This window comes from Babylonia areolata, chromosome 20, assembly GCF_041734735.1.
Source record: "Babylonia areolata isolate BAREFJ2019XMU chromosome 20, ASM4173473v1, whole genome shotgun sequence".
NCBI lineage: Eukaryota > Metazoa > Mollusca > Gastropoda > Neogastropoda > Buccinidae > Babylonia > Babylonia areolata.
The window spans coordinates 49,628,281-49,652,740 of record NC_134895.1 but is presented as its reverse complement, the minus strand read 5'-3'; the positions used below and the strand labels follow the sequence as shown (position 1 = coordinate 49,652,740).

Sequence of the window (24,460 nt, the reverse complement as noted above, 5' to 3'; positions counted from 1 at the left end):
CTAACACACACACGCACGCACGCATACACACACACCTGCATGCATGGAACACGTTGATCCATAAAACACGGCACACACAGTTCCGCCACCTGTAACTCACCACCTGTCCACAACGTGTTTCAGTTACCTCAGGTGAGCAACAGCCACAGCCAGTCCCAGGCAGCCCCAGGTCCCCCCAAGGTGACTCCCTCCTTGCCCATGGGGGGAATCTCCCAGTCCTTCCCCGGCAGCCAGTCCAAGGCACCCACAGGGAGCGAGGTCACCACGCAGGCCAGCATTCCTCCTCGGGTAGCTGCTGTTGTGGGATCAGGGGGGCATGGGGGGTGTGGGTGAGGGGGACAAGAAGGGGGGAAGGTTTGTGGAAGGGGGGAGTGGCTGATGGAATGACGTCAGTAATGAGGGAGGAGAAGAGAGACTGATAGTAATGAGGTGTGGTTCACTGGTAATAGAATGACGTAAGTGATGTGGAGGAGAAGAGAGACTTATAATAATGAGGTGTGGTTCACTGGTAATAGAATGACGTCAGTAATGAGGGAGGAGAAGAGAGACTGATAGTAATGAGGTGTGGTTCACTGGTAATAGAATGACGTAAGTGATGTGGAGGAGAAGAGAGACTTATAATAATGAGGTGTGGTTCACTGGTAATAGAATGACGTCAGTGATGTGGAGGAGAAGAGAGACTGATAGTAATGAGGTGTGGTTCACTGGTAATAGAATGACGTCAGTGATGTGGAGGAGAAGAGAGACATAATAATGAGGTGTGGTTCACTGGTAATAGAATGATGTCAGTAATGAGCAGGAGGAGAAGAGAGACTTATAATAATGAGGTGTGGTTCACTGGTAATAGAATGACGTCAGTGATGTGGAGGAGAAGAGAGACTTATAATAATGAGGTGTGGTTCACTGGTAATAGAATGACGTCAGTGATGTGGAGGAGAAGAGAGACTGATAGTAATGAGGTGTGGTTCACTGGTAATAGAATGACGTCAGTAATCAGGGAGGAGAAGAGAGACTTATAATAATGAGGTGTGGTTCACTGGTAATAGAATGACGTCAGAAATGAGGAGGAGGAGAAGAGAAACTTAAAATAATGAGGTGTGGTTCACTGGTAATAGAATGACGTCAGTGATGTGGAGGAGAAGAGACACTTATAATAATGAGGTGTGGTTCACTGGTAATAGAATGACGTCAGTAATGAGGAGGAGGAGGAGAGAGACTTATAATAATGAGGTGTGGTTCACTGGTAATAGAATGATGTCAGTAATGAGCAGGAGGAGAAGAGAGACTTATAATAATGTGGTGTGGTTCACTGGTAATAGAATGACGTCAGTAATGAGGAGGAGGAGGAGGAGAGAGACTTATAGTAATGAGGTGTGGTTCACTGGTAATAGAATGATGTCAGTAATGAGCAGGAGGAGAAGAGAGACTTATAGTAATGAGGTGTGGTTCACTGGTAATAGAATGACGTCAGTAATGTGGAGGAGAAGAGAGACTTATAGTAATGAGGTGTGGTTCACTGGTAATAGAATGATGTCAGTAATGAGCAGGAGGAGAAGAGAGACTTATAATAATGTGGTGTGGTTCACTGGTAATAGAATGATGTCAGTAATGAGCAGGAGGAGAAGAGAGACTTATAATAATGTGGTGTGGTTCACTGGTAATAGAATGACATTAAGTGATGTGGAGGAGAAGAGAGACTTATAATAATGAGGTGTGGTTCCCTGGTAATAGAATGACATCAGTAATGAGAAAGAGAAGAGAGACTGATGATAAGGAGATGTAGTTCACTGGTAACAGAATGGTGTCAATAATTAGGAGAAGAGAGACTGATAATGATGAGTAGCAGTTCACTGGTTATAAAACCACGTCAGTAATAAGAAGAGAGACTGATAATAATGAGGTGTAGCCGGTGCTGGTAACAGAATGACGTCCGTAATGAGAAGAAGAGAGACTGATAATAAGGAGATGTAGTTCACTGGTAATAGAATGATGTCAGTAATAAGAATGAGAAAGACTGATAATAAGGAGATGTAGTTCACTGGTAATAGAATGATGTCAGTAATAAGAATGAGAAAGAATGATAATAAGGAGATGTAGTTCACTGGTAATAGAATAATGTCAGTAATAAGAATGAGAAAGGATGATAATAAGGAGATGTAGCTCACTGGTAATAGAATGATGTCAGTGATAAGGAGAAGAGAGACTGATAATTATCAGGTTTAGCCCCAGTACAGCAGAAGAGCATTAATGTAAGGTCACAGACATGTACACATGTGTCACATGTACACAGCAGTAGAACATTAATGTAAGGTCACAGACATGTACACATATGTCACATGTACACAGCAGTGGAACATTAATGTAAGGTCACAGACATGTACACGTGTGTCACATGTACACAGCAGTACAACATTAATGTAAGGTCACAGACATGTACACATGTCACATGTACACAGCAGTACAACATTAATGTAAGGTCACAGACACGTACACATATGTCACATGTACACAGCAGTATAACATTAATGTAAGGTCACAGACATGTACACATGTCACATGTACACAGCAGTAGAACATTAATGTAAGGTCACAGACATGTACACATGTGTCACATGTACACAGCAGAAGAGCATTAATGTAAGGTCACAGACATGTACACATGTGTCACATGTACACAGCAGTAGAACATTAATGTAAGGTCACAGACATGTACACATATGTCACATGTACACAGCAGTGGAACATTAATGTAAGGTCACAGACATGTACACGTGTGTCACATGTACACAGCAGTACAACATTAATGTAAGGTCACAGACATGTACACATGTCACATGTACACAGCAGTACAACATTAATGTAAGGTCACAGACATGTACACATATGTCACATGTACACAGCAGTATAACATTAATGTAAGGTCACAGACATGTACACATGTCACATGTACACAGCAGTAGAACATTAATGTAAGGTCACAGACATGTACACGTGTCACATGTACACAGCAGTAGAACATTAATGTAAGGTCACAGACATGTACATGTGTGTCACATGTACACAGCAGTACAACATTAATGTAAGGTCACAGACATGTACACATGTGTCACATGTACACAGCAGTAGAACATTAATGTAAGGTCACAGACATGTACACGTGTGTCACATGTACACAGCAATAGAACATTAATGTAAGGTCACAGACATGTAAACATGTGTCACATGTACACAGCAGTAGAACATTAATGTAAGGTCACAGACATGTACACATGTGTCACATGTACACAGCAGTAGAACATTAATGTAAGGTCACAGACATGTACACGTGTGTCACATGTACACAGCAGTAGAACATTAATGTAAGGTCACAGACATGTACACATGTGTCAAATGTACACAGCAGTAGAACATTAATGTAAGGTCACAGACATGTACACATGTGTCACATGTACACAGCAGTAGAACATTAATGTAAGGTCACCGACATGTACACATAACACATGTACACAGCAGTAGAACATTAATGTAAGGTCACAGACATGTACACATGTGTCACATGTACACAGCAGTAGAACATTAATGTAAGGTCACAGACATGTACACACGTGTCACATGTACACAGCAGTAGAACATTAAGGTCACAGTCATGTACACATGTGTCACATGTACACAGATGCCAGGAGGCGTCCCCCAGTACAGCAGTATTCAGGAGGGCGGAGACAGGAGGAGAGGGCAGCACCCCCCTGCCCCTACACCCGGTCCCTCTGGGGCTTTGGTGAGTTTGTTTCTCCTTCATTTCTCCTTGTGGGAGACCGCATGGGACAGTGTCATGTGTGTGGTATCCAGTGATCGCATGGGACAGTGTGATGTGTGTGGTATCCAGTGATCGCATGGGACAGTGTCATGTGTGTGGTATCCAGTGATCGCATGGGACAGTGTCATGTGTGTGGTATCCAGTGATCGCATGGACCATCAAATTTGTACACATAACTGTTATTGGTTGCTGTCAGTTTGTACAGATGTGCATGTTAAAGATCCTGTAATCCAGGTTGCATTATGGCAGTTGTGGTGGTGGTAAATAGTATTAGATTCAGGAAACTGAAACACAGAGATTACTACCTTTTTTATATTATAATTATTATTTATTTATTTATTTATGTAAGCTTATCTATTATTTATTCACCTTTTTTTTTTCTTTTTTTCTCAAGGCCTGACTAAGCGCGTTGGGTTACACTGCTGGTCAGGCATCTGCTTGGCAGATGTGGTGTAGCATATATGGATTTGTCTGAACGCAGTGACGCCTCCTTGAGCTACTGAAACTGAAACTGATACACAGCGCACACAGCAGAGAGCTAGAAGGGAACAGAGGGGTCTTGGAAGATGTGGGGTTTCACAGGGCACATGTTCTGTGTCATGTCTGCGCACAACTGTTTGTTCAGTGACATTAAGTTTGTCATGGTCATTCTCGAATAATTTTATGGGTGTGTGGTCAAAAACAGATTTCACTTACACATACTTCTCCATGTCTCTGGTGCACTAAGATGTCATTCAGTGTTTCACAGTGTGGCTAACCATGGGTTATACTGAAAATTTTTTTTATATATTTTAATTATTATTTTTTTAAAATGAAATGTTGATAAGCACATGCAAGCGCTTACATACATACACATACAAACACAGTTCATTGTTTAATATTACACATAAAAAAAAAAGAGAAGCAAATTGAAGGTACTGTTACCACGCAGAATACATCTTTACCTGACACATTGTTACAGGACTACGCCCATCATCGCCATTTGACAGACATGGACGAGTCGGACATCGTGGCGCGACTCCTGCAGCAGCAGCAGCAATCAGCTGCAGACGCCAAATGGCTGCAGGCTGAAGAAAAGAGCTTGGTCAGTGAGGAAGAGGTCCAGTCTGTTTCATGTTGGGTGTTGTTTGCAGTCTGTTCATGGCTGTGTGCAGAAGAGTATTGATGTGTTTGTTCAGATCTGTCGCATTTGTGTGCAGTATTGTATTGATGTATTTGCTCAAATCTGTCGCATTTGTGTGCAGAATAGTCTTGATGTGTTTGTTCAAATCTGTCGCATTTGTGTGCAGAATAGTCTTGATGTGTTTGTTCAAATCTGTCGCATTTGTGTGAGAATAGTCTTGATGTGTTTGTTCAAATCTGTCGCATTTGTGTGCAGAATAGTCTTGATGTGTTTGTTCAAATCTGTCGCATTTGTGTGAGAATAGTCTTGATGTGTTTGTTCAAATCTGTCGCATTTGTGTGCAGAATAGTCTTGATGTGTTTGTTCAAATCTGTCGCATTTGTGTGAGAATAGTCTTGATGTGTTTGTTCAAATCTGTCGCATTTGTGTGCAGAATAGTCTTGATGTGTTTGTTCAAATCTGTTGCATTTGTGTGCAGTATTGTATTGATGTATTTGCTCAAATCTATAGCAGTTGTGTGCAGTATTGTATTGATGTATTTGCTCAAATCTGTCGCATTTGTGTGCTGAATAGTATTGATGTGTTTGTTCAAATCTGTCGCATTTGTGTGAGAATAGTCTTGATGTGTTTGTTCAAATCTGTCGCATTTGTGTGCAGAATAGTCTTGATGTGTTTGTTCAAATCTGTCACATTTGTGTGCAGAATAGTCTTGATGTGTTTGTTCAAATCTGTCGTATTTGTGTGAGAATAGTCTTGATGTGTTTGTTCAAATCTGTCGCATTTGTGTGAGAATAGTCTTGATGTGTTTGTTCAAATCTATAGCAGTTGTGTGCAGTATTGTAGTGATGTTTTTACTCACATCTGTAGCACCTTGTGACCTACACAGTAATCTTGTTGTTCTTGTTGTGCTAGAACTGTCCAGACAGCTCTGTCCTAGTGTGTCCTTTTGCAGTGTGATTGTTTTAGAAACAAGTATGATAAAACTGAAATGATGTTTGTACATGGCAAGGGTTAAAAACAAAAGAATATAGAAAAAAAAAACAAAAAACCGAAACTGTTCTGTACTACATAGCCTGAAACTATTAGACGTGTTGCCAGAAATGAGACAATAAAAAGCTATCCTATACTAGTTAGCATTTAACAATCACTGACACCTGTGTATAGCATCATGAGACAATCATTGAAACCAGCATTGCTGCCAGAAGCGACGGTAAAATATACTGTTTAGCATGAAACAAACTCTGACACCATTGATTAACATGAAACAAAGCAGTGACACCTGTGTGTAGCATGAAACACTCACAGACACCTGTGTTGCCAGAAACGAGACAAGTGGTTGGCCCAGCAGCCGGCTGTGGACAGCGACAACACCAAAGAGAACTCACCCCCCTTCTTCCACCCGTCCTTCCCTCAGCCCCCCTCCCAGGCCCCTCCCCCCGTCACACAGCACGTCCAGCACAACCAGGCCATCGCTGTGCGACGCACCTCAAGTGAGCTGCCTTGGGTTGGGTTGGGTTGTGTTGTGTAATGTGTTGTGTTGTGTAATGTGTTGTGCTGTGTAATGTTGTGCTGTGTTGTGTTTTGTATTATTATTACTACTACCTTTTTCTATATTATAATTATTATTCATTTATTTATTTATTTATGTAAGCTTATCTATTATTTATTCCCCCGTTTTTTTGTTTTTTTTTCTCAAGGCCTGACTAAGCGCGTTGGGTTACGCTGCTGGTCAGGCATCTGCTTGGCAGATGTGGTGTAGTGTATATGGTTTGTCCGAACGCAGTGACGCCTCCTTGAGCTTCTGAAACTGAAACTGTGTTTTGTAGTGTGATGTGTTGTGTTGTATCTTGTTATGCGGTGTTGTATTGAATGGCAATGTTTTATTATTTTGCATTTTGTTGTATTCTGTCATATTGTATTGCACTGTGTTTCATCATGTAGTGACGCATTATGTTGTACTGTTTTGTGTTTAGTTGTGTTGTGTAGTACAGTTATGTAAATCAGTGTGTGTTTGTGTGGTTTTTTTTTGGGGGGGGGGTTTGGGGGGGGGGGTGTTAGTGTGTTTGTGAGTATGCTTTGTGAAGAAGTTAAAAGCTTTGTATTACTTTATCTGTCACAACAGATATATTTATGTGAAATTGAGGCTGTTCTCCCTGGGGATAGCACTTTGCCTCAGTGCAGGGCCATTTGTGTCTTTTCTTCTTTTCTTTGTCTACAAGTGTGTTTGTTTTCCTATCAAGTTAGTCTTTTGTGTTGAAGTTTGCCAGGGTCAACTCTTTTGCTGCCATGCATTCCTTTATGTTTGCCAAGTGCATGCTTCTCTCAGAACCTGAGTTTACCATCTTATCTGAATGACTAAGACTGCATTCACACTAAGCCCAGCCAGGAGCTGACAGCAACTGGTCAAGAAATGTGCACACATCATTTTGCGCTTTCTTGACATGTGTGCTGGCAGTAAGTGTTCACACTGGCCACCAGCTGTCTCCAGCTGTCTCCAGCCATCTGTTTGATTTGTTGTGTGCACACAAATGAGATGGATTGCTGGTTCAAGGGACGGAACTGTAAAATGATATTAGCTGCATGAATCCCAGTAGTATTCGTCTGGGGAGTGCCATAGCTGACAGCAGCTGGCCGTGTCTAATTGAAGTGTGTTGCTATGTCAGACTGACAGCAAATGGTTAGGGCTAGTGTGAACGTAGCCTTAGGAAGTTGGCTGGGCTTTGTGTGAACGTAACCTTAGGAAGTTGGCTGGGCTTTGCGTGAATGTAGCCTTAGGAAGTTGGCTGGGGTTAGTGTGAATGCAGCCTAAGGAAGTTGGCTGGGCTTTGTGTGAATGTAGCCTTAGGATGTTGGCTGGGTCTTAGTGTGAACGTAGCCTTAGGACGTTGGCTGGGGTTAGTGTGAATGTAGCCTTAGCAAGGACTTTGATGTGGATGTGATTGCCTCCCTGTGATGTGCAGCCGACAGTCGTAGCAGCAGTGCCAGCGATTCCACAGAGGGAGGAGTGGGATTCACAACACCACTACAGCAACAGGCGAGTTTTGTTTCATTCATTCTCCACTGGACATAGAATTAATTGCTTGTTACAACAAGAACTTAAAACGACTTTATTAGTTTTCTCGTTAAATTATATATGCTATAAGAATACTGTGTCACTTTCCCAAGTGTGTCAGTATCTTACTAAAGTGAGACTCACCCTGAGAAAACTGGTGTGTGGTGTCTTAACTGGCTGGGTAAAACTCCTCACATATCAGTCACACACACTTGGAACGTCAACTATGAACAGTATGCACAGACTGTGGATTCGTACCAGATTTTTCCAGATTACTCAACACACTTCAAGCAAAATGTACTCCCAAAATATTTGTTGTCTGCAAACCTGTCAGTTGTTTACTAGCAAGTTTAAGACCACGAAAGATGGGTAAGAGAGAGAGGCAGGGAGGTAGAGGCAGGCTGCCAGGGGTATGTAGGTCTGACACAAGTCAGCATGACTAGCGTCAGAGAACAGCTGAACTAAATCATCATCAGATCTGGAGGAAGTTAAACCATCTTGTGTAGTTGGCTGGGTTATATAAGCAACAATGATAGACAAATACTGTGTGTGTGTGCTATGTGCAGGGCCAGGTGTGAATAGGGCCAGGTCTGTATAGGGCCAGGTATGATAGATCAATACTATGTGTAGGGCCAGGTATGATAGATCAATACTATGTGCAGGGCCAGGTATGATAGATTAATGCTATGTGCAGGGCCAGGTATGATAGATCAGTGCTATGTGCAGGGCCAGGTATGATAGATGTGTAGGGCCAGGTATGATAGATCAGTGCTATGTGCGGGGCCAGGTATGATAGATTAATGCTATGTGCAGGGCCAGGTATGATAGATTAATGTGATGTGTAGGGCCAGGTATGATAGATGTACAGGGCCAGATATGATAGATTAATGCGATGTGTAGGGCCAGGTATGATAGCTGTATAGGGCCAGGTATGATAGATGTGTAGGGCCAGGTATGATAGATCAGTGCTATGTGTAGGGCCAGGTATGATAGATCAATACTATGTGTAGGGCCAGGTATGATAGATCAATACGATGTGTAGGGCCAGGTATGATAGATTAATGCCATGTGCAGGGCCAGGTATGATAGATTAATGCTATTTGCAGGGCTAGGTATGATAGATTAATGCTATGTGCAGGGCCAGGTATGATAGATTAATGCTATGTGCAGGGCCAGGTATGATAGATTAATGCGATGTGTAGGGCCAGATATGATAGCTGTATAGGGCCAGGTAATATAGATTAATGCTATGTGCAGGGCCAGGTATAATAGATCAATATGATGTGTAGGGCCAGGTATGATAGATTAATGCTATGTGTAGGGCCAGGTATGATAGATCAATATGATGTGTAGGGCCAGGTATGATAGATGTGTAGGGCCAGGTATGATAGATTAATGCTATGTGCAGGGCCAGGTATGATAGATTAATGCGATGTGTAGGGCCAGATATGATAGCTGTATAGGGCCAGGTATGATAGATCAGTGCTGTGTGTAGGGCCAGGTATGATAGATCAGTGCTATGTGTAGGGCCAGGTATGATAGATCAATACGATGTGTAGGGCCAGGTATGATAGCTCAATAGGGCCAGGTATGATAGATTAATGCTATATGTAGGGCCAGGTATGATAGATGTGTAGGGCCAGGTATGATAGATTAATGCGATGTGCAGGGCCAGGTATGATAGATGTACAGGGCCAGGTATGATAGATTAATGCTATGTGCAGGGCCAGGTATGATAGATGTGTAGGGCCAGGTATGATAGATTAATGCTATGTGCAGGGCCAGGTATGATAGATTAATGCTATGTGTAGGGCCAGGTATGATAGATCAGTGCTATGTGCAGGGCCAGGTATGATAGATGTGTAGGGCCAGGTATGATAGATTAATGCTATGTGCAGGGCCAGGTATGATAGATTAATGCTATGTGTAGGGCCAGGTATGATAGATGTGTAGGGCCAGGTATGATAGATGTGTAGGGCCAGGTATAGATCAGTGCTATGTGCAGGGCCAGGTATGATAGATCAGTGCTATGTGCAGGGCCAGGTATGATAGATGTGTAGGGCCAGGTATGATAGATTAATGCTATGTGCAGGGCCAGGTATGATAGATTAATGCTATGTGCAGGGCCAGGTATGATAGATTAATGCTATGTGTAGGGCCAGGTGGACCGTACCCAGGACCACGTGTACGAGGGGACGACCAGCGTGGTGCGAGCCGTCATGACCATGACCAGGGAGGCCCCTGCTGTGGAACCTGAGGCCTACCTTACCATGGTCAAGGTCAGTACCTAATGCCTACCTCACCATGGTCAAGGTCTTTCACCCACCTGGACTGGGCCCTTTGTTTTTCAGTCACAGTTGTTGGCTAGGTTTTGGTGGAGGCCTTTGTGTGTGTCTGGAAGTGTGGCTGTCTTCTTATTTTTCTTCCAAACAATACTTTTTCAGTTTGTTTATTTCATTGAATTAATCATCATTAATCTTCAGGTGGGTGTGACTTTAGTTTGAATGTGTTGATGTTCTTCCATTCTGTCTGCTGTATAATTGTTGACAGTGTTCCTTGATGAAAACAGTGTTTTTATGTTAGACGTGATATGGAAGGGTTTGTTAGAATGCCCCTTGCCATTTGGGAAGCGCTCCTTGTTTTTGAATTTGTTTTTCTGTTATCACATCTGTTTCCAGTCAGAAATATTGTTTCTGCATGGAGGCAAGGGGACAGGACTACTCTTGTGTTACAAATTTCAGAATTTAATTAAAGTGTGAGATAAAAAGTAATGGTTTGTGACAAGTCCAGTGTGTTTTTCACCACAACGGAAGATCTCTGAATTGAATGATATGGTAATGCGTATTGTGTGTATGTCCAGTTTGTTTTTCAGCGCAAGGAGCTTCTCTGATTTTCATAATAAAGTATTGGGTATTGTTTATCACCCTGAAGGTATTTCTCTGATTATCATAATAAAGTATGGGTATTGTTTTTCACCACAAAGGAATGTCTCTGATGATCATAATGAAGTATTGGGTATTGTTTTTCACCCCGAAGGTATTTCTCTGATCATCACAATAAAATATTGTGTATTTTTCACCACGAAGGTTTTTCTCTGATTATCACAGTAAAGTATTGTGTATTGTTTTTCACCAAAAAGGAATTTCTCTGATTATCAAAATAAAGCATCGTGTATTGTTTTTCAGCTCCAAGGTATTTTTTATGATGATCACAATAAAGTCCTGTGTGTTGTTTTTCACCACAGAGGAATTTCTCTGATCGTCATGCGATAAAGCACTGTGTGTTGTTTTTCACCACGAAGGTATTTCTCTGATCATCACAGTAAAGTGTTGTGTGTTGTGTGCAGACCATTGGTCAGGAGCTGCGCTTCCTTCTGGCCAGTGTGGATGACCTGGTCTCTCACCTGTCTCAGGACACCATGAAACCGGTACGTCAGCACTCTTCTGTTAGTCCAGTAGACACTAAGAAACTGGTACATCTGCACTCATCTGTTTGTCTGTTTGACACTAAGAAACTGATATGTCTGCACTCTTCTGTTTGTACAAACATTCTGCACTCTTACGTTTGTCAGTATGAAGCAAGAGATCAGTTGTTTCCATTTCTATGCAAGGTGTGGGGTGACTGTTACAGATTGTGAAAACAGGTGTGGGGTGACTGTTACAGATTGTGAAGACGTGTGGGGTGACTGTGACAGATTGTGAAGACGTGTGGGGTGACTGCTACAGATTGTAGGTGTGGGGTAACTGTTACAGATTGTGAAGACGTGTGGGGTGACTGCTACAGATTGTAGGTGTGGGGTAACTGTTACAGATTGTGAAAACAGGTGTGGGGTGACTGTTACAGATTGTGAAGACAGGTGTGGGGTGACTGTTACAGATAGTGAAGACATGTGGGGTGACTGTTACATATTGTGAAGACAGGTGTAAGATGTGACTGTTACAGATCATGAAGACAGGTGTAAGATGTGGAGTGACTGTTTCACTTTACAGATCATGAAGACAGGTGTAAGATGTGGGGTGACTGTTACACTTTACAGATCATGAAGACAGGTGTAAGATGTGGGGTGACTGTTACACTTTACAGATCATGAAGACAGGTGTTGGGTGACTGTTACACTTTACAGATCAGGATGACAGGTGTGGGGTGACTGTTACACTTCACAGATCAGGATGACAGGTGTGGGGTGACTGTTACACTTTACAGATCAGGATGACAGGTGTGGGGTGACTGTTACACTTTACAGATCATGAAGACAGGTGTGGGGTGACTGTTAAACTTTACAGATCATGAAGACAGGTGTGGGGTGACTGTTACACTTTACAGATCATGATGACAGGTGTAAGGTGTGGGGTGACTGTTACACTTTACAGATCATGAAGACAGGTGTGGGGTGACTGTTAAACTTTACAGATCATGAAGACAGTTGTGGGGTGACTGTTACACTTTACAGATCATGATGACAGGTGTGGGGTGGCTGCTACAGATTGTGAAGACAGGTGTGGGGTGACTGCTACAGATTGTGAAGACAGGTGTGGGGTGACTGTTACAGATTGTGAAGACAGGTGTAAGATGTGACTGTTACAGATCATGAAGACAGGTGTAAGATGTGGAGTGACTGTTTCACTTTACAGATCATGAAGACAGGTGTAAGATGTGGGGTGACTGTTACACTTTACAGATCATGAAGACAGGTGTAAGATGTGGGGTGACTGTTACACTTTACACATCAGGATGACAGGTGTGGGGTGACTTACACTTTACAGATTATGATGACAGTTGTGGGGTGACTGTTACACTTTTACAGATCATGAAGACAGTTGTGGGGTGACTGTTACACTTTACAGATCATGAAGACAGTTGTGGGGGACTGTTACACTTTACAGATCATGAAGACAGGTGTGGGGTGACTATTACACTTTACAGATTATGAAGACAGTTGTTGGGTGACTGTTACACTTTACAGATCATGAAGACAGGTGTGGGGTGACTGTTAAACTTTACAGATCATGAAGACAGGTGTGGGGTGATTGTTACACTTTACAGATCATGATGACAGGTGTAAGGTGTGGGGTGACTGTTACACTTTACAGATCATGAAGACAGTTGTGGGGTGACCGTTACACTTCACAGATCATGAAGACAGGTGTGGGGTGACTGTTACACTTTACAGATCATGAAGACAGGTGTGGGTTGACTGTTACACTTTACAGTTCATGATGACAGGTGTGGGGTGACTGTTACACTTTACAAATCATGAAGACAGGTGTGGGGTGACTGTTACACTTTACAGATCATGTTGACAGGTGTGGGGTGACTGTTACACTTTACAGATCATGATGACAGGTGTGGGGTGACTGCTACACTTTACAGATCATGATGACAGGTGTGGGGTGACTGTTACAGATCATGACGACAGGTGTGTGGTGACTGTTGCAGATCGTGATGGCGCAGAAGGTGCTGAGCACGGACATGGGGACGTTGGTGAGCAGTATGAAGCTGGCCCAGCAGTACAGCAACACAGCGCTGCACGACGACTACCGGAAACGCATGCTGAAGGCTGCACACGCCCTGGCCATGGACTCCAAAAATCTGCTGGACACTGTCGACACCGCCAGAAAAACCGCTCAGTCCTGAGGGCAGGGCGGTGTGGACGCTGTGTGTGTTGCCACAGACGTTGTTCAGCTGGTAACCGGTCTGCAGAGCTGTGTCTGAAACCGGTGGAGCCTTGGCTGCCTGCGAAATGCAAGTGAATCTCCTGTGTTAGTATGTATCTGTTTTTTTTTTCTCTGTGATCAGACTGGTGTGACCAGTTTCCTTGTTGTTGTTGATAGCTGAGTCGTTTTTAGCACAGTGTGACAGGGGAGGTAGTGGATTTTTCCAGAAGACAGGACCTCTTGTGGTGGACTATTTGGGGGTCACCTGTCTTGGTCTTGATGGGACACCTTTACAGTTTGGGTTGTCCTGTCTTGGTCAAGATGGGACACCTTCACAATGTGGGGTGTCCTGTCTTGGTCAAGAAAGGACGCCTTCACAATTTCGGGTATCCTGTCTTGGTTAAGATGGGACACCTTCACAATTTGGGGTGTCCTGTCTTGGTCAAGATGGGATACCTTCACAGTTTGGGGTGTCCTGTCTTGGTCAAGATGGGACACCTTCACAATTTCGGGTATCCTGTCTTGGTCAAGATGGGACACCTTCAGTTTGGGGTGTCTTGTCTTGGCCTAGATGGGACACCTTCACAGTTTGGGGTGTCTTGTCTTGGTCAAGATGGGACACCTTCACAGTTTGGGGTGTCCTGTCTTGGTCAAGATGGGACACCTTCAGTTTGGGGTGTCTTGTCTTGGCCTAGATGGGACACCTTAAGAATTGAGCTGGTTGTAATGGAGGCTTCAAGCCTGACGGGTTCAGTGGATGAAGGTGACACTCATCAGGCGACCTTTCCAGAGTCTCTGTTGTGGTGATTGTGTGGAAGGAAAGTTTTTGTCACCAAAGTTTGCACCCTCTCTGCTGCTGAGATGAGGCAGTGTGGAACAACCCTTGTGGGATTGTCTTTCATCATGTCTTCCCCCCCCCCCACCCCATTTTTTATCTTCAAGAAAGATGATTAAGTGGGATTGTCTTTCATCATGTCTTTCCCCCCACCCCACTGTATCTTCAAGAAAGATGATTACTCATGTGGTATTGCCTTTCTACACAATGTCTTTTTTCCACACATTTTGTGTAAGATGACGACCCGTGTGGGATTCTTTCTTCACCACATGCCTTCCCCCCCACCCCCTGCACAATCACCACAGTCAACAGGGCTTTGTGCAAGATGTTTGCCTTCTTCCTCCTTGATATCAATATGGATGGAATGTTACTCGATTTCATTTCTGCCAGCTTTGGTATCAATTTTCATGGATTGTGGTATAGGTTTTCATGGATTGTTGTACTGATGACATTGATGTTAGCCCATGACTCTATGGTCCACCAGCCATGGAGTGTTCTGTCCTGTCTGGGTCAGTAGGGTCCTTTAAACATTGTTACGTTTCAGTCCACCACTGTACACTCAGCAAATGGTGAAGTGAATTTAGAGCGAAACACCAATCCCAAGCATGCAGCTTGTGCACCATTGAGTCACAGCATGTTTTCTTTTTATATACATATTGTTTTTTTACTTTCATTAACATGTCACATTTGAGAAAGGATGTACACAAAATTCTCCAGAAGCTTTATGAACTTTGAGGCGGAAGTTTAGACACAGCATTTGTACAGCAAGAAATACATCGCCTGGGTATACTTGATACTGTTGTTGAACTTGCATGGTAGGGGTCTGATGTGATACGGTATTGTGTGCAAGAATGTTTGAGTGTGCTGAATAATGTGTACAGGTACAAGAGACATTAAGTGATGTATGTACAGTAAGAATATAAAGAAAAAGTGTGGTAAATTTCCTTTTAATTACACATACTTAACCGTGACCCACTAATGCAGACTCCGATTCCTGTCCTTTGCAAATTACCCGCCTATGCAGAGAAAACGAAAGTAGCTACGACCGATAACCTCCTGAAGTAGGTTACCTCCCCTTTGCATCCCTGACTAGCGCCCTCTTTTTCCGGCAGCCATCTTGACTCCGGCTCCTGTGCTCTGAATACGGCTAATTTTTTGTTGTTGTATTTTCTGCTTTCGTTTTGTGTCTGATGATGAATCACGACAGATCACAAATTACTTGGCCCGACTGGGCGATCGAGCTCAATGAAGTGTAATCCTCTTTTGGTGCTTCTGCAACCCAGTAGAACTCCAAAGATGTTTTGGCTGTGTTGATGTTTTAGTTGTAAAGACATTTGAGGGTAAAGTATGTATTTCAGAATCACTCGTTTTTAACTAGTGTAACAAAATATAGCAATGGGTTTGGCTACAAGTCCATCTTCACAAGTATCTTTAACAGGATGTAGACTAAAAAGACCAGAAGCTTCCTCCTCATGTGCTAATGAAGCACCTGACAATTTATTGTGGGGCATTATTTTACCTGCTTGTTAATATAATTAATGTAAAAACCCACCTGTCTACGCACAGAAAACCACTACCATTGTATACGTTTACTATTACGCAATGTTCTCGGCATTTATGTCTACCACGCATTTTGAAAAAATCATTGATACCATCTTGTACAAAACCACTTCATGGACAAATGTCAAGTATCCTGAGTGAAACTTTGCCGTTTATTTATTCAAATATCATTCTTTGTATCATATGTATGAGTCCTGCTTGCATTGTGAGAAAACGGAGTCCATGTGAAGCCCATGAAGCTGAGAAGACAAGTGGTCTCTGTGCTGTGAAGGCAGAGAGATGTGGAGTGTTCAGTGTGTGGTCCCTTGCTTTTATAGCCTGTAAGGGACAGTGGATGTGCTCCCCCAACCACCTACCTTAGAGGCTGTGCTATCTTTACCACTCCACCCCTTCTTCCTTCTGGGACAAGCTCACATCTTGCATGGATTCCTTGTCCAGGACAAGCTCACATCTTGCATGGATTCCTTGTCCAGGACAAGCTCACATCTTGCATGGATTCCTTGTCCAGGACAAGCTCACATCTTGCATGGATTCCTTGTCCAGGACAAGCTCACATCTTGCATGGATTCCTTGTCCATTTTTGAAGTGGAGAGGTGACCCTTTCTCTGGCCACATTCCTCTGTTCATTGTTTTTCCTGGACAGTTCAAGCCAGATCTCTGTGAACCCTTCTTCTGGTGATATTGACATGCTGGTTCCTTTTGGTCCTGGCTGGAAGAGAATTCCCTTTTTCGTTTGAAAACCAGATGACATTCTCCTTTGGCACAGACTGTCCACTTTTGCCAGAATCAGAATCCTTTGCACTGCCAGCAAACTTGTTAGTTGATAGTATCAGAATGTCTTGCATGACCAGAAAACTAATTAGTTGATCGTATCCAAAGGTTTTGCACAATCAGCAAATTTGTTAGTTGATAGTATCACAATGTTTTGCACTCATTAGTTGACCATATCCAGATGTTTTGCACAACTAACAGACTTGTTAGTTGACAGTATCACAATATTGTGCATGACTAGCAAAGTTATTTACAGTTTCAGTGTTTTGCATGACCAACTTAGTAGATGACAGTATCAGAATGTTTTGCACTGCCAGCCAACTAGTTAGTTGACGCCGACAACTTTACAGTCTAAAGCCCACCATACTTACCCCCTTTCCCTGTACCTTTACTGCCATGTAGATATTTGGTTATTGTGTATAAAATCTGAATGCAGTAATCCATAGTACAAATACTCATCTGTGTGCAGATGGCACAAAATATGTGCACAAGAGATTAATTGCAATAATTTGTACAGCAGCATTGTGACCAATACTTGTCCAGGAGTATTTGTGTGCCTGACTGAATTTGCTGTTCATCCCCCCCTTTCTAGACATTGCACAGAACTACGATAATGATCAGCTGGTTGTGAGACTGTGATGACAAGAATGTCTGGGGAGTTTTTATTTTTTGGGGGGTGGGGAGGGGAGGGGAGAAACTGACGAGAATTGTCTATGGGGGGAAAAGTTGAGCTGAGCACAGGTGCCTGTCCTTCACTGTTCCTCCAACTCAGGAATTGTTGGGTCAGATGTGTTGATCTGATCTCCTCCACCCCTTCCACTTCCACTGCTGTACAATCATACCTGTGTTGATGTCTGTCTTCATGTAGTTTCCTGTCTGCCTGCTGTTTATAATGATTGTAAATAGGCTTAATGGTGAAATGAAATAAACAACAAAAAAAAAAGTCATCTCCAGTTTGTGTTTTACTACAGTGACGTTTACAGCAGATAACTTTGGCTGGTCAGGGAGGCAAAGCCATTGAATTGAGCCAGTGTGTGTGTGGATCCAACTTGATGTGACTGTTGCCATTTCAGACTTAAGTCTGAGTATAATAACTGAGTATAAGTATTATACTTAAGTATAATAAGTAACTAAAACAGCCCCCAGCAAACTCACTGGGGGGTGGGGCACAAACTAAAACAACACAAGAAACTGTACAGCCCAAAAAAGCAAATTCACACAAACATTCTGAATTACTTTATTTAGTCCCAATGACTAAACAAATCTGATTCCCAAACAATTGTAAATGATCAATCTAAAAGCATTGTCATCAATTCTATATGAAAAAGGAATTCCATTGTATACAATTTCCAAACAGTACCACTGTCTGTATTCTTGCAACACTGCAGTCTCACGGGTGCACACCACTTTACACAAAAAGACGCAAGCGTTATTGCTATTCGCTGCTTTCTCTCCATAAAACTTGTTCCAAAAAATGATGTTCAGATGATCGGGTTTGTAGAGAGAGCAATTGATCTCATAAGCAATCAATGGAGCCCTCACAGTACCTTTTCTTTTCCAGTACCATCATCAGCAGTCCACAACAAAGACGATACAATGGAGTCAAAAAAAATCCATGAACCAAAATACTGTGCGAGGGTGTAGGGGATTCCCCACTCTCAGTACACGAGACAGGCTGCACAAAAGTTTAAAACTCCAAAACATAAAAGTTAAGAAAAAGAATTAACACGAGGCTTGAGACAAGAAAAACCCACCGGGTTCGAAACATTTTCTCCTTTTACCCTCCCACTTCAAAGCTCTGTGATGAGAGATACAAACGAGGAAATGCATGATCAGCAAATATGTTTCACAAATTTCAGCTGTCAGTTATAATCTCAGAACATCAGAAACCAAGTTCCCAAACAGCTGTCAATTTAAAATCTCAGATCATCCACCTTTCCAGGACCTGTTAAACATTAAAACAAATCTCACTGGCAGTCTTTCCTGGAATCAGTAAACATTATCTAATCTCATTGGCACTGTCACACGATCAAACATCTTGTAAGGAAAATCAAAGATCTTGGGTCCACAACTCTGCTGTTGATATTAATGAATCAAAATTGGACGTTCAGGCTAAACAGTTTTCAGCTGTGTCAAAACATAACAGCAAATGAAGAAAAATCTCTACAGTGGCTAAATACATGATAGAAGCAAGTTTATAATGATAATACAAAGAAAAGAAGAAAAAAAATGGAAAGAAATGATCATCTGCACATAGAATATTGGACACTGAATGCAAAACAACAAAAAATGGAGAATTGAAAACAATGATCAACTACATGTAAAATATCAAAAAAAAGAATGATCAACTACATTATCTGCACACAATACTGGACATTGAATGCAAAACAACAAAAGAAGATGGAGAATTGAAAACAATAATCAACTACATGTAAAATATCAAAAAAGAATGATCAACTACATTATCCGCACACAGAATATTGGACATCGAATGCACAACAACAAAAGAAGATAGAGATTGGAAAACAATAATCAGCTACACATGAAATATCATAAAACAATGATCAACTACACATGAAATATCAAAAAACAATGGTCAACTACACATAAAATATCAAACACAGAAAGGATGGAAAAAATTAATTTCCAATGGATGAATAAAGATGTACTGTAAAAACTGAATGGAAAACTGATCAACTACATATGTAATTTCAAAAACAGAAAGGAGAAAACAACAAAATTTGCCTGCTGACTGTATGGAGTTAGGGACACAATCTACATGAACAGTAAATGTGTTATTTTTTGTAAGTTTCACTTGCACATATGCACAGTTTTTATAACATGTCAGTACAAAAATGTGAAATGCACTGAAGTAAGTTTCATTCATACACTATTGTATCCTTCCAACTGAACGAACTCTTCACCCACACACACAGCCAATGCTGCTAATGCATAAAAACCTGGCAAATATGAACTCGGCATTCAGATTTTAAACTCCCCTCTACATCTCTCTCTCTCTAACACTGTTTTACAACAATCCAGCACAGCATCAAGACACAACTTCTACACCAAAAAGGCACATACACATCTCCAACACATTTCCCAGGAAGTGAAATTGTCTTCCCAATCACTATCAGCCACAACATCTGAACAACTCCCTGGGTACCTTGCAACAAGGCCTGTCAACCCATATTCCCAACTATACCCTTGCAACAAGGCCTGTCAACTCATATGCCCAACTATACCCTTGCAACAAGGCCTGTCAACCCATATTCCCAACTATATACCCTTGCAACAAGGCCTGTCAACCCATATTCCCAACTATACCCTTGCAACAAGGCCTGTCAACCCGTATTCCCAACTATATACCCTTGCAACAAGGCCTGTCAACCCATATTCCCAACTATACACCCTTGCAACAAGGCCTGTCAACCCATATTCCCAACTACACACCCTTGCAACAAGGCCTGTCAACCCATATTCCCAACTATATACCCTTGCAACAAGGCCTGTCAACCCATATTCCCAACTATATACCCTTGCAACAAGGCCTGTCAACCCATATTCCCAACTATATACCCTTGCAACAAGGCCTGTCAACCCATATTCCCAACTATACCCTTGCAACAAGGCCTGTCAACCCGTATTCCCAACTATATACCCTTGCAACAAGGCCTGTCAACCCATATTCCCAACTACACACCCTTGCAACAAGGCCTGTCAACCCATATTCCCAACTATACACCCTTGCAACAAAGCCTGTCAACCCATATTCCCAACTACACACCCTTGCAACAAGGCCTGTCAACTCATATTCCCAACTATACCCTTGCAACAAGGCCTGTCAACCCGTATTCCCAACTATATACCCTTGCAACAAGGCCTGTCAACCCATATTCCCAACTATACACTCTTGCAACAAGGTCTGTCAATCCATATTCCCAACTATACCCTTGCAACAAGGCCTGTCAACCCATATTCCCAACTATATACCCTTGCAACAAGGCCTGTCAACCCATATTCCCAACTATACACTCTTGCAACAAGGTCTGTCAATCCATATTCCCAACTATACCCTTGCAACAAGGCCTGTCAACCCATATTCCCAACTATATACCCTTGCAACAAGGCCTGTCAACCCATATTCCCAACTATACACCCTTGCAACAAGGCCTGTCAACCCATATTCCCAACAACAATACCTGCCTGAAACTTCTGGTCTTCCTTTTTAACAGATGATCACCCAGGGGAAAAATAACCCCACAGAATGAAAGACAAAAAAACATAAATGTAACATTTTCAAGATGGTGTGATAAAATAACAATATCTCTTCTTTCCCCCCTTTTATTCTTGAAGATATGATTGTCTAGATAAGACAATAGAACTGATTAATATATAATACAACTTTAAGATGGTATACGACAATATGACAATTCAAGGGAAAAAAATCAGGACAACATATAAAATGAATTAAAAATTCCAACCATGTGCTAAAAAAAACGGGAATCCCTGTCTTGTGATTATGTGCATTTCTGCATACATGTGCATTTCTACATACCATGGTTCAGCAGGCTGTAAGTTTCTAACACTACACTGTGCAGAGGCTGCTTCATGAGGCGTAAATGACTAAATCACCATGAAATATTCTAAAAAATTAAAACTTTAAAAATTAAACTTAAGAAAAGAAAAGAAAAAAAAAAAAAAAAAAGGACTGAAACAATCTCACTGTGCTGTACGACAAAATACATGGCTGGTTGTTGAGTATCGTTCTTCAGTGTAGAAACTTGGGGTTCATGAAAGAGAGTTTGTTTCATTGCCTTCACAAATCAAGGGGTCAGATGAAGCCTATTCACTTAAGCTGGAATGATGTCTGACTTGAACAGGCAACAACATCAAACAAAGTCTGAAGCAAATTCCATGGTCACAGAACTGACCAGCAGTGGTAGTAAAGTCAAATGAACAACTACAGCAAAGTCACATTTTAACTATGAACAACTGTAGTAGAGTAACACCTTAGGTATGAACAACAGCAGCAAAGTCACATGAACAACTGTATTAAGGTCACATCCTAGTTAGGAACAACTGAAGTCAAGTCACATCTCAGTTACAGACAGCTGAAGTACTGGTACTGATATTTACGCATTGGGTGATGATATTTACGCACTGGGTGATCAAGAAACAACATTCTCATGGTTAAAAAAAAAGGAATTTCACTGTTTACACATTTGATGATCAACAAACAACATTCTTATGGTTAAAAAAACAAAACAAAAAAAACCCACTGCCATTTACACTTTGTAACTCACTGGTCCTGCAGTTTGAAATGAATTGCATGCCTACAATTGTGTTATTTAGGGGAAAATTTCAAAGATATTAAAAAATTTACTATTTTTTCATATTTTTAATATGAAGACAATGCTCACTTGCACTGATCCCTAGTAACTAGATACACACAACAGACCTGGTTCATTACCAACCTCGCTCCCTCACTCAGCTCCGTTCCTGTCAACTGCTGTCCACAACCAAGCTTCCCACAAAAGCTACATCAGTGTGAATTAAAAGAAAGTTCTAAAAAAGAAACAAAATCCCACACCATTGCTGAAGATGCCTTTCAGCAGCTCATGGTTCGTTTCACAATCTACTTGCCACACTAGCACAGCTCCCTCTTCCCATCAGTGTGGAAACAATGCCAGTTGAGAAAAATATCTTTCAATAGACTCTCATGGGCAAAGCTTCATGGGACGATGACAGAAGACAACATAGCGGATTAAAAAACATTCAGTCTCACTTGGGAATGGTAAAATTAATTAAATTTTCAATGCTAAAAAAACAACAAAAACAACCCCACTTTCTTGTTTCACCAAAATGCTTCCATGATTAAAACAGAGACACTATTTCAGCCTTTCTTCAGAGTCACAGACATCATCTTTCATCAAAGCCACAGAAGACAGGCCACATGGAGAAACCAGCGTTCAACACTTGCCCAGCACCAGGGCGATCAGAGCCATGCGCACGTACATGCCGTTCTCTGCCTGACGGAAGTAGGCAGCTCGCGGGTCAGTGTCGAAGCTGGGGCTGAAACCGTGCCAGGCCAAAGGTCACTTTCCTCACTACCAATGGTTGAATACATAGACATCCACACACACACCCACACACGTGTTCCCCACCTACACCCTTATCATGCACATTCACACCTACACAATTGTGTTCCACCTACACAGACATGTTCCACCTACACAGACAAGCACATTCCCAATTACACAGATGATCATGTCTCCCCTTACGCAACTAAGCATGTCTCCCCTACACATTAAGCACATTTCCACCTACACAATAATGCTCCCCTTTCACAGGTAAGCATGTCCTGTCCTACACATTATGCACATTCTAACCTACACAGACAAGCATGTTCCTCCTGCAAGGACAAGTTCATTCCCAGACAATCATGTTCCCACCAACACAGACAAGCACATTCCCAGAAAAGCATGTTCCCACCTACAAATTACGAACATTCCCACCTACACGCATTATGCACGTTCCCACCAACACAGACAGCACGTTCCAACCTACACAGACAGCACGTTCCAACCTACAATCATGTCCCACATATACAGAAAAGCACATTCACAGACAAGCACGTTCCCACCAACACAGATGAGCACAGGCCCCTGACCCACCTGATCTCATCAACACGAGGCAGGGGGTGCATGACCACCATCTTGCGCTTCCCCGCCGTCATCAGCTCTGGTGTCACCACAAAGTGTCCGCACACCTGACACACCACATACACAGCGTTATCTTTTGTGGCTTGTAACACAACAGAACTCCAGACAAAGCTTCATCTTTCATGGTTTAGTTATACAGGGCTGAAAAACTATAAATATCAGTCCTGCAGAACATGAAAAACTGGACAAAAAACAAATCAAGAAAAAAGAAAAAAGAAGTCACAGTCCTGTGCATAAGCCTAGAGCAGGCCTCTGACATAGACCATAGTTTCCATCACATGGGCACAGCTCACAAAATTTCATCACCTGCACAAAACAAAATACTGAGAAACAAACGTTTGTGAATCCATCAACATCTAAATCAGTGTAAGAACACAACTCTTCCTTTCCCCCAGGTTGTTAGTTTAACCCCGGGTCTGTTGAATCTTGACCACAAGTGAAATGTGTTGCTAGCATCAATCTGAAGGGCAGTTACAAATTTTTGCGTATTTTTAAGTGGTGTAACTGATTTTTTTTTTTTCTGAATAAAAGCTATGTAATGTGATGAGGGATACGTCCAAATAAAGGCTGATGGCTGACTGTCTGATAGTGAGATCTGCGCTGTCTTCAGTGATGACCATACTCACCAGCAGCAGGAAAGTGGTAAATGAAAATCAGAAAGCATGAGCACATCTTCATTCAAGTGTCAACAAGCGAAACCAGAGGAAGATCTGGTACCAGTTGCATTGCTTGGTTCCAACTTTTTGACAGTTACACCTGACTAAATGCCTTCGTTGACCTAACTACGCCACTGGTCAGCTCCATACTACACACAGTTAGTAGCGGGTTAAGACCATACTAGGCTCTTCCGTCCAAGCAATATGCAACTGGCTCCTGAACAACACAAAACAAAATGACTGCATGCACACACACAAACATACAGATTC

At 42.1% G+C, this 24,460-nt stretch overlaps 2 protein-coding genes across 6 annotated transcripts in view; one reads left to right on the top strand and one right to left on the bottom strand.

Moving 5' to 3' along the window:
• Positions 1-14,185, top strand: part of LOC143294690 (focal adhesion kinase 1-like) — a 62,442-nt gene extending 48,257 nt beyond the window's left edge. Inside the window, 8 exon segments of the mRNA XM_076606086.1 lie at positions 124-288; positions 3,674-3,775; positions 4,776-4,898; positions 6,259-6,427; positions 7,898-7,971; positions 10,146-10,268; positions 11,336-11,416; positions 13,426-14,185. Of these exon segments, the coding sequence (XP_076462201.1) occupies positions 124-288; positions 3,674-3,775; positions 4,776-4,898; positions 6,259-6,427; positions 7,898-7,971; positions 10,146-10,268; positions 11,336-11,416; positions 13,426-13,623 (1,035 nt within the window). The 3' untranslated portion in view covers positions 13,624-14,185.
• Positions 14,186-18,030: 3,845 nt separating this feature from the next.
• LOC143294688 (multifunctional protein CAD-like) overlaps positions 18,031-24,460 on the bottom strand; it is a 107,569-nt gene continuing 101,139 nt past the window's right edge. For all 5 annotated transcript variants that reach the window (XM_076606081.1, XM_076606083.1, XM_076606084.1 and 2 more), the window contains 2 exons: positions 23,487-23,581; positions 18,031-22,884 (listed from right to left, as the gene is read on the bottom strand). In XM_076606081.1, coding sequence (XP_076462196.1) covers positions 22,782-22,884; positions 23,487-23,581 — 198 coding nt within the window. In that variant the 3' untranslated portion in view covers positions 18,031-22,781. The remainder of the gene's footprint in view (positions 22,885-23,486; positions 23,582-24,460) is intronic.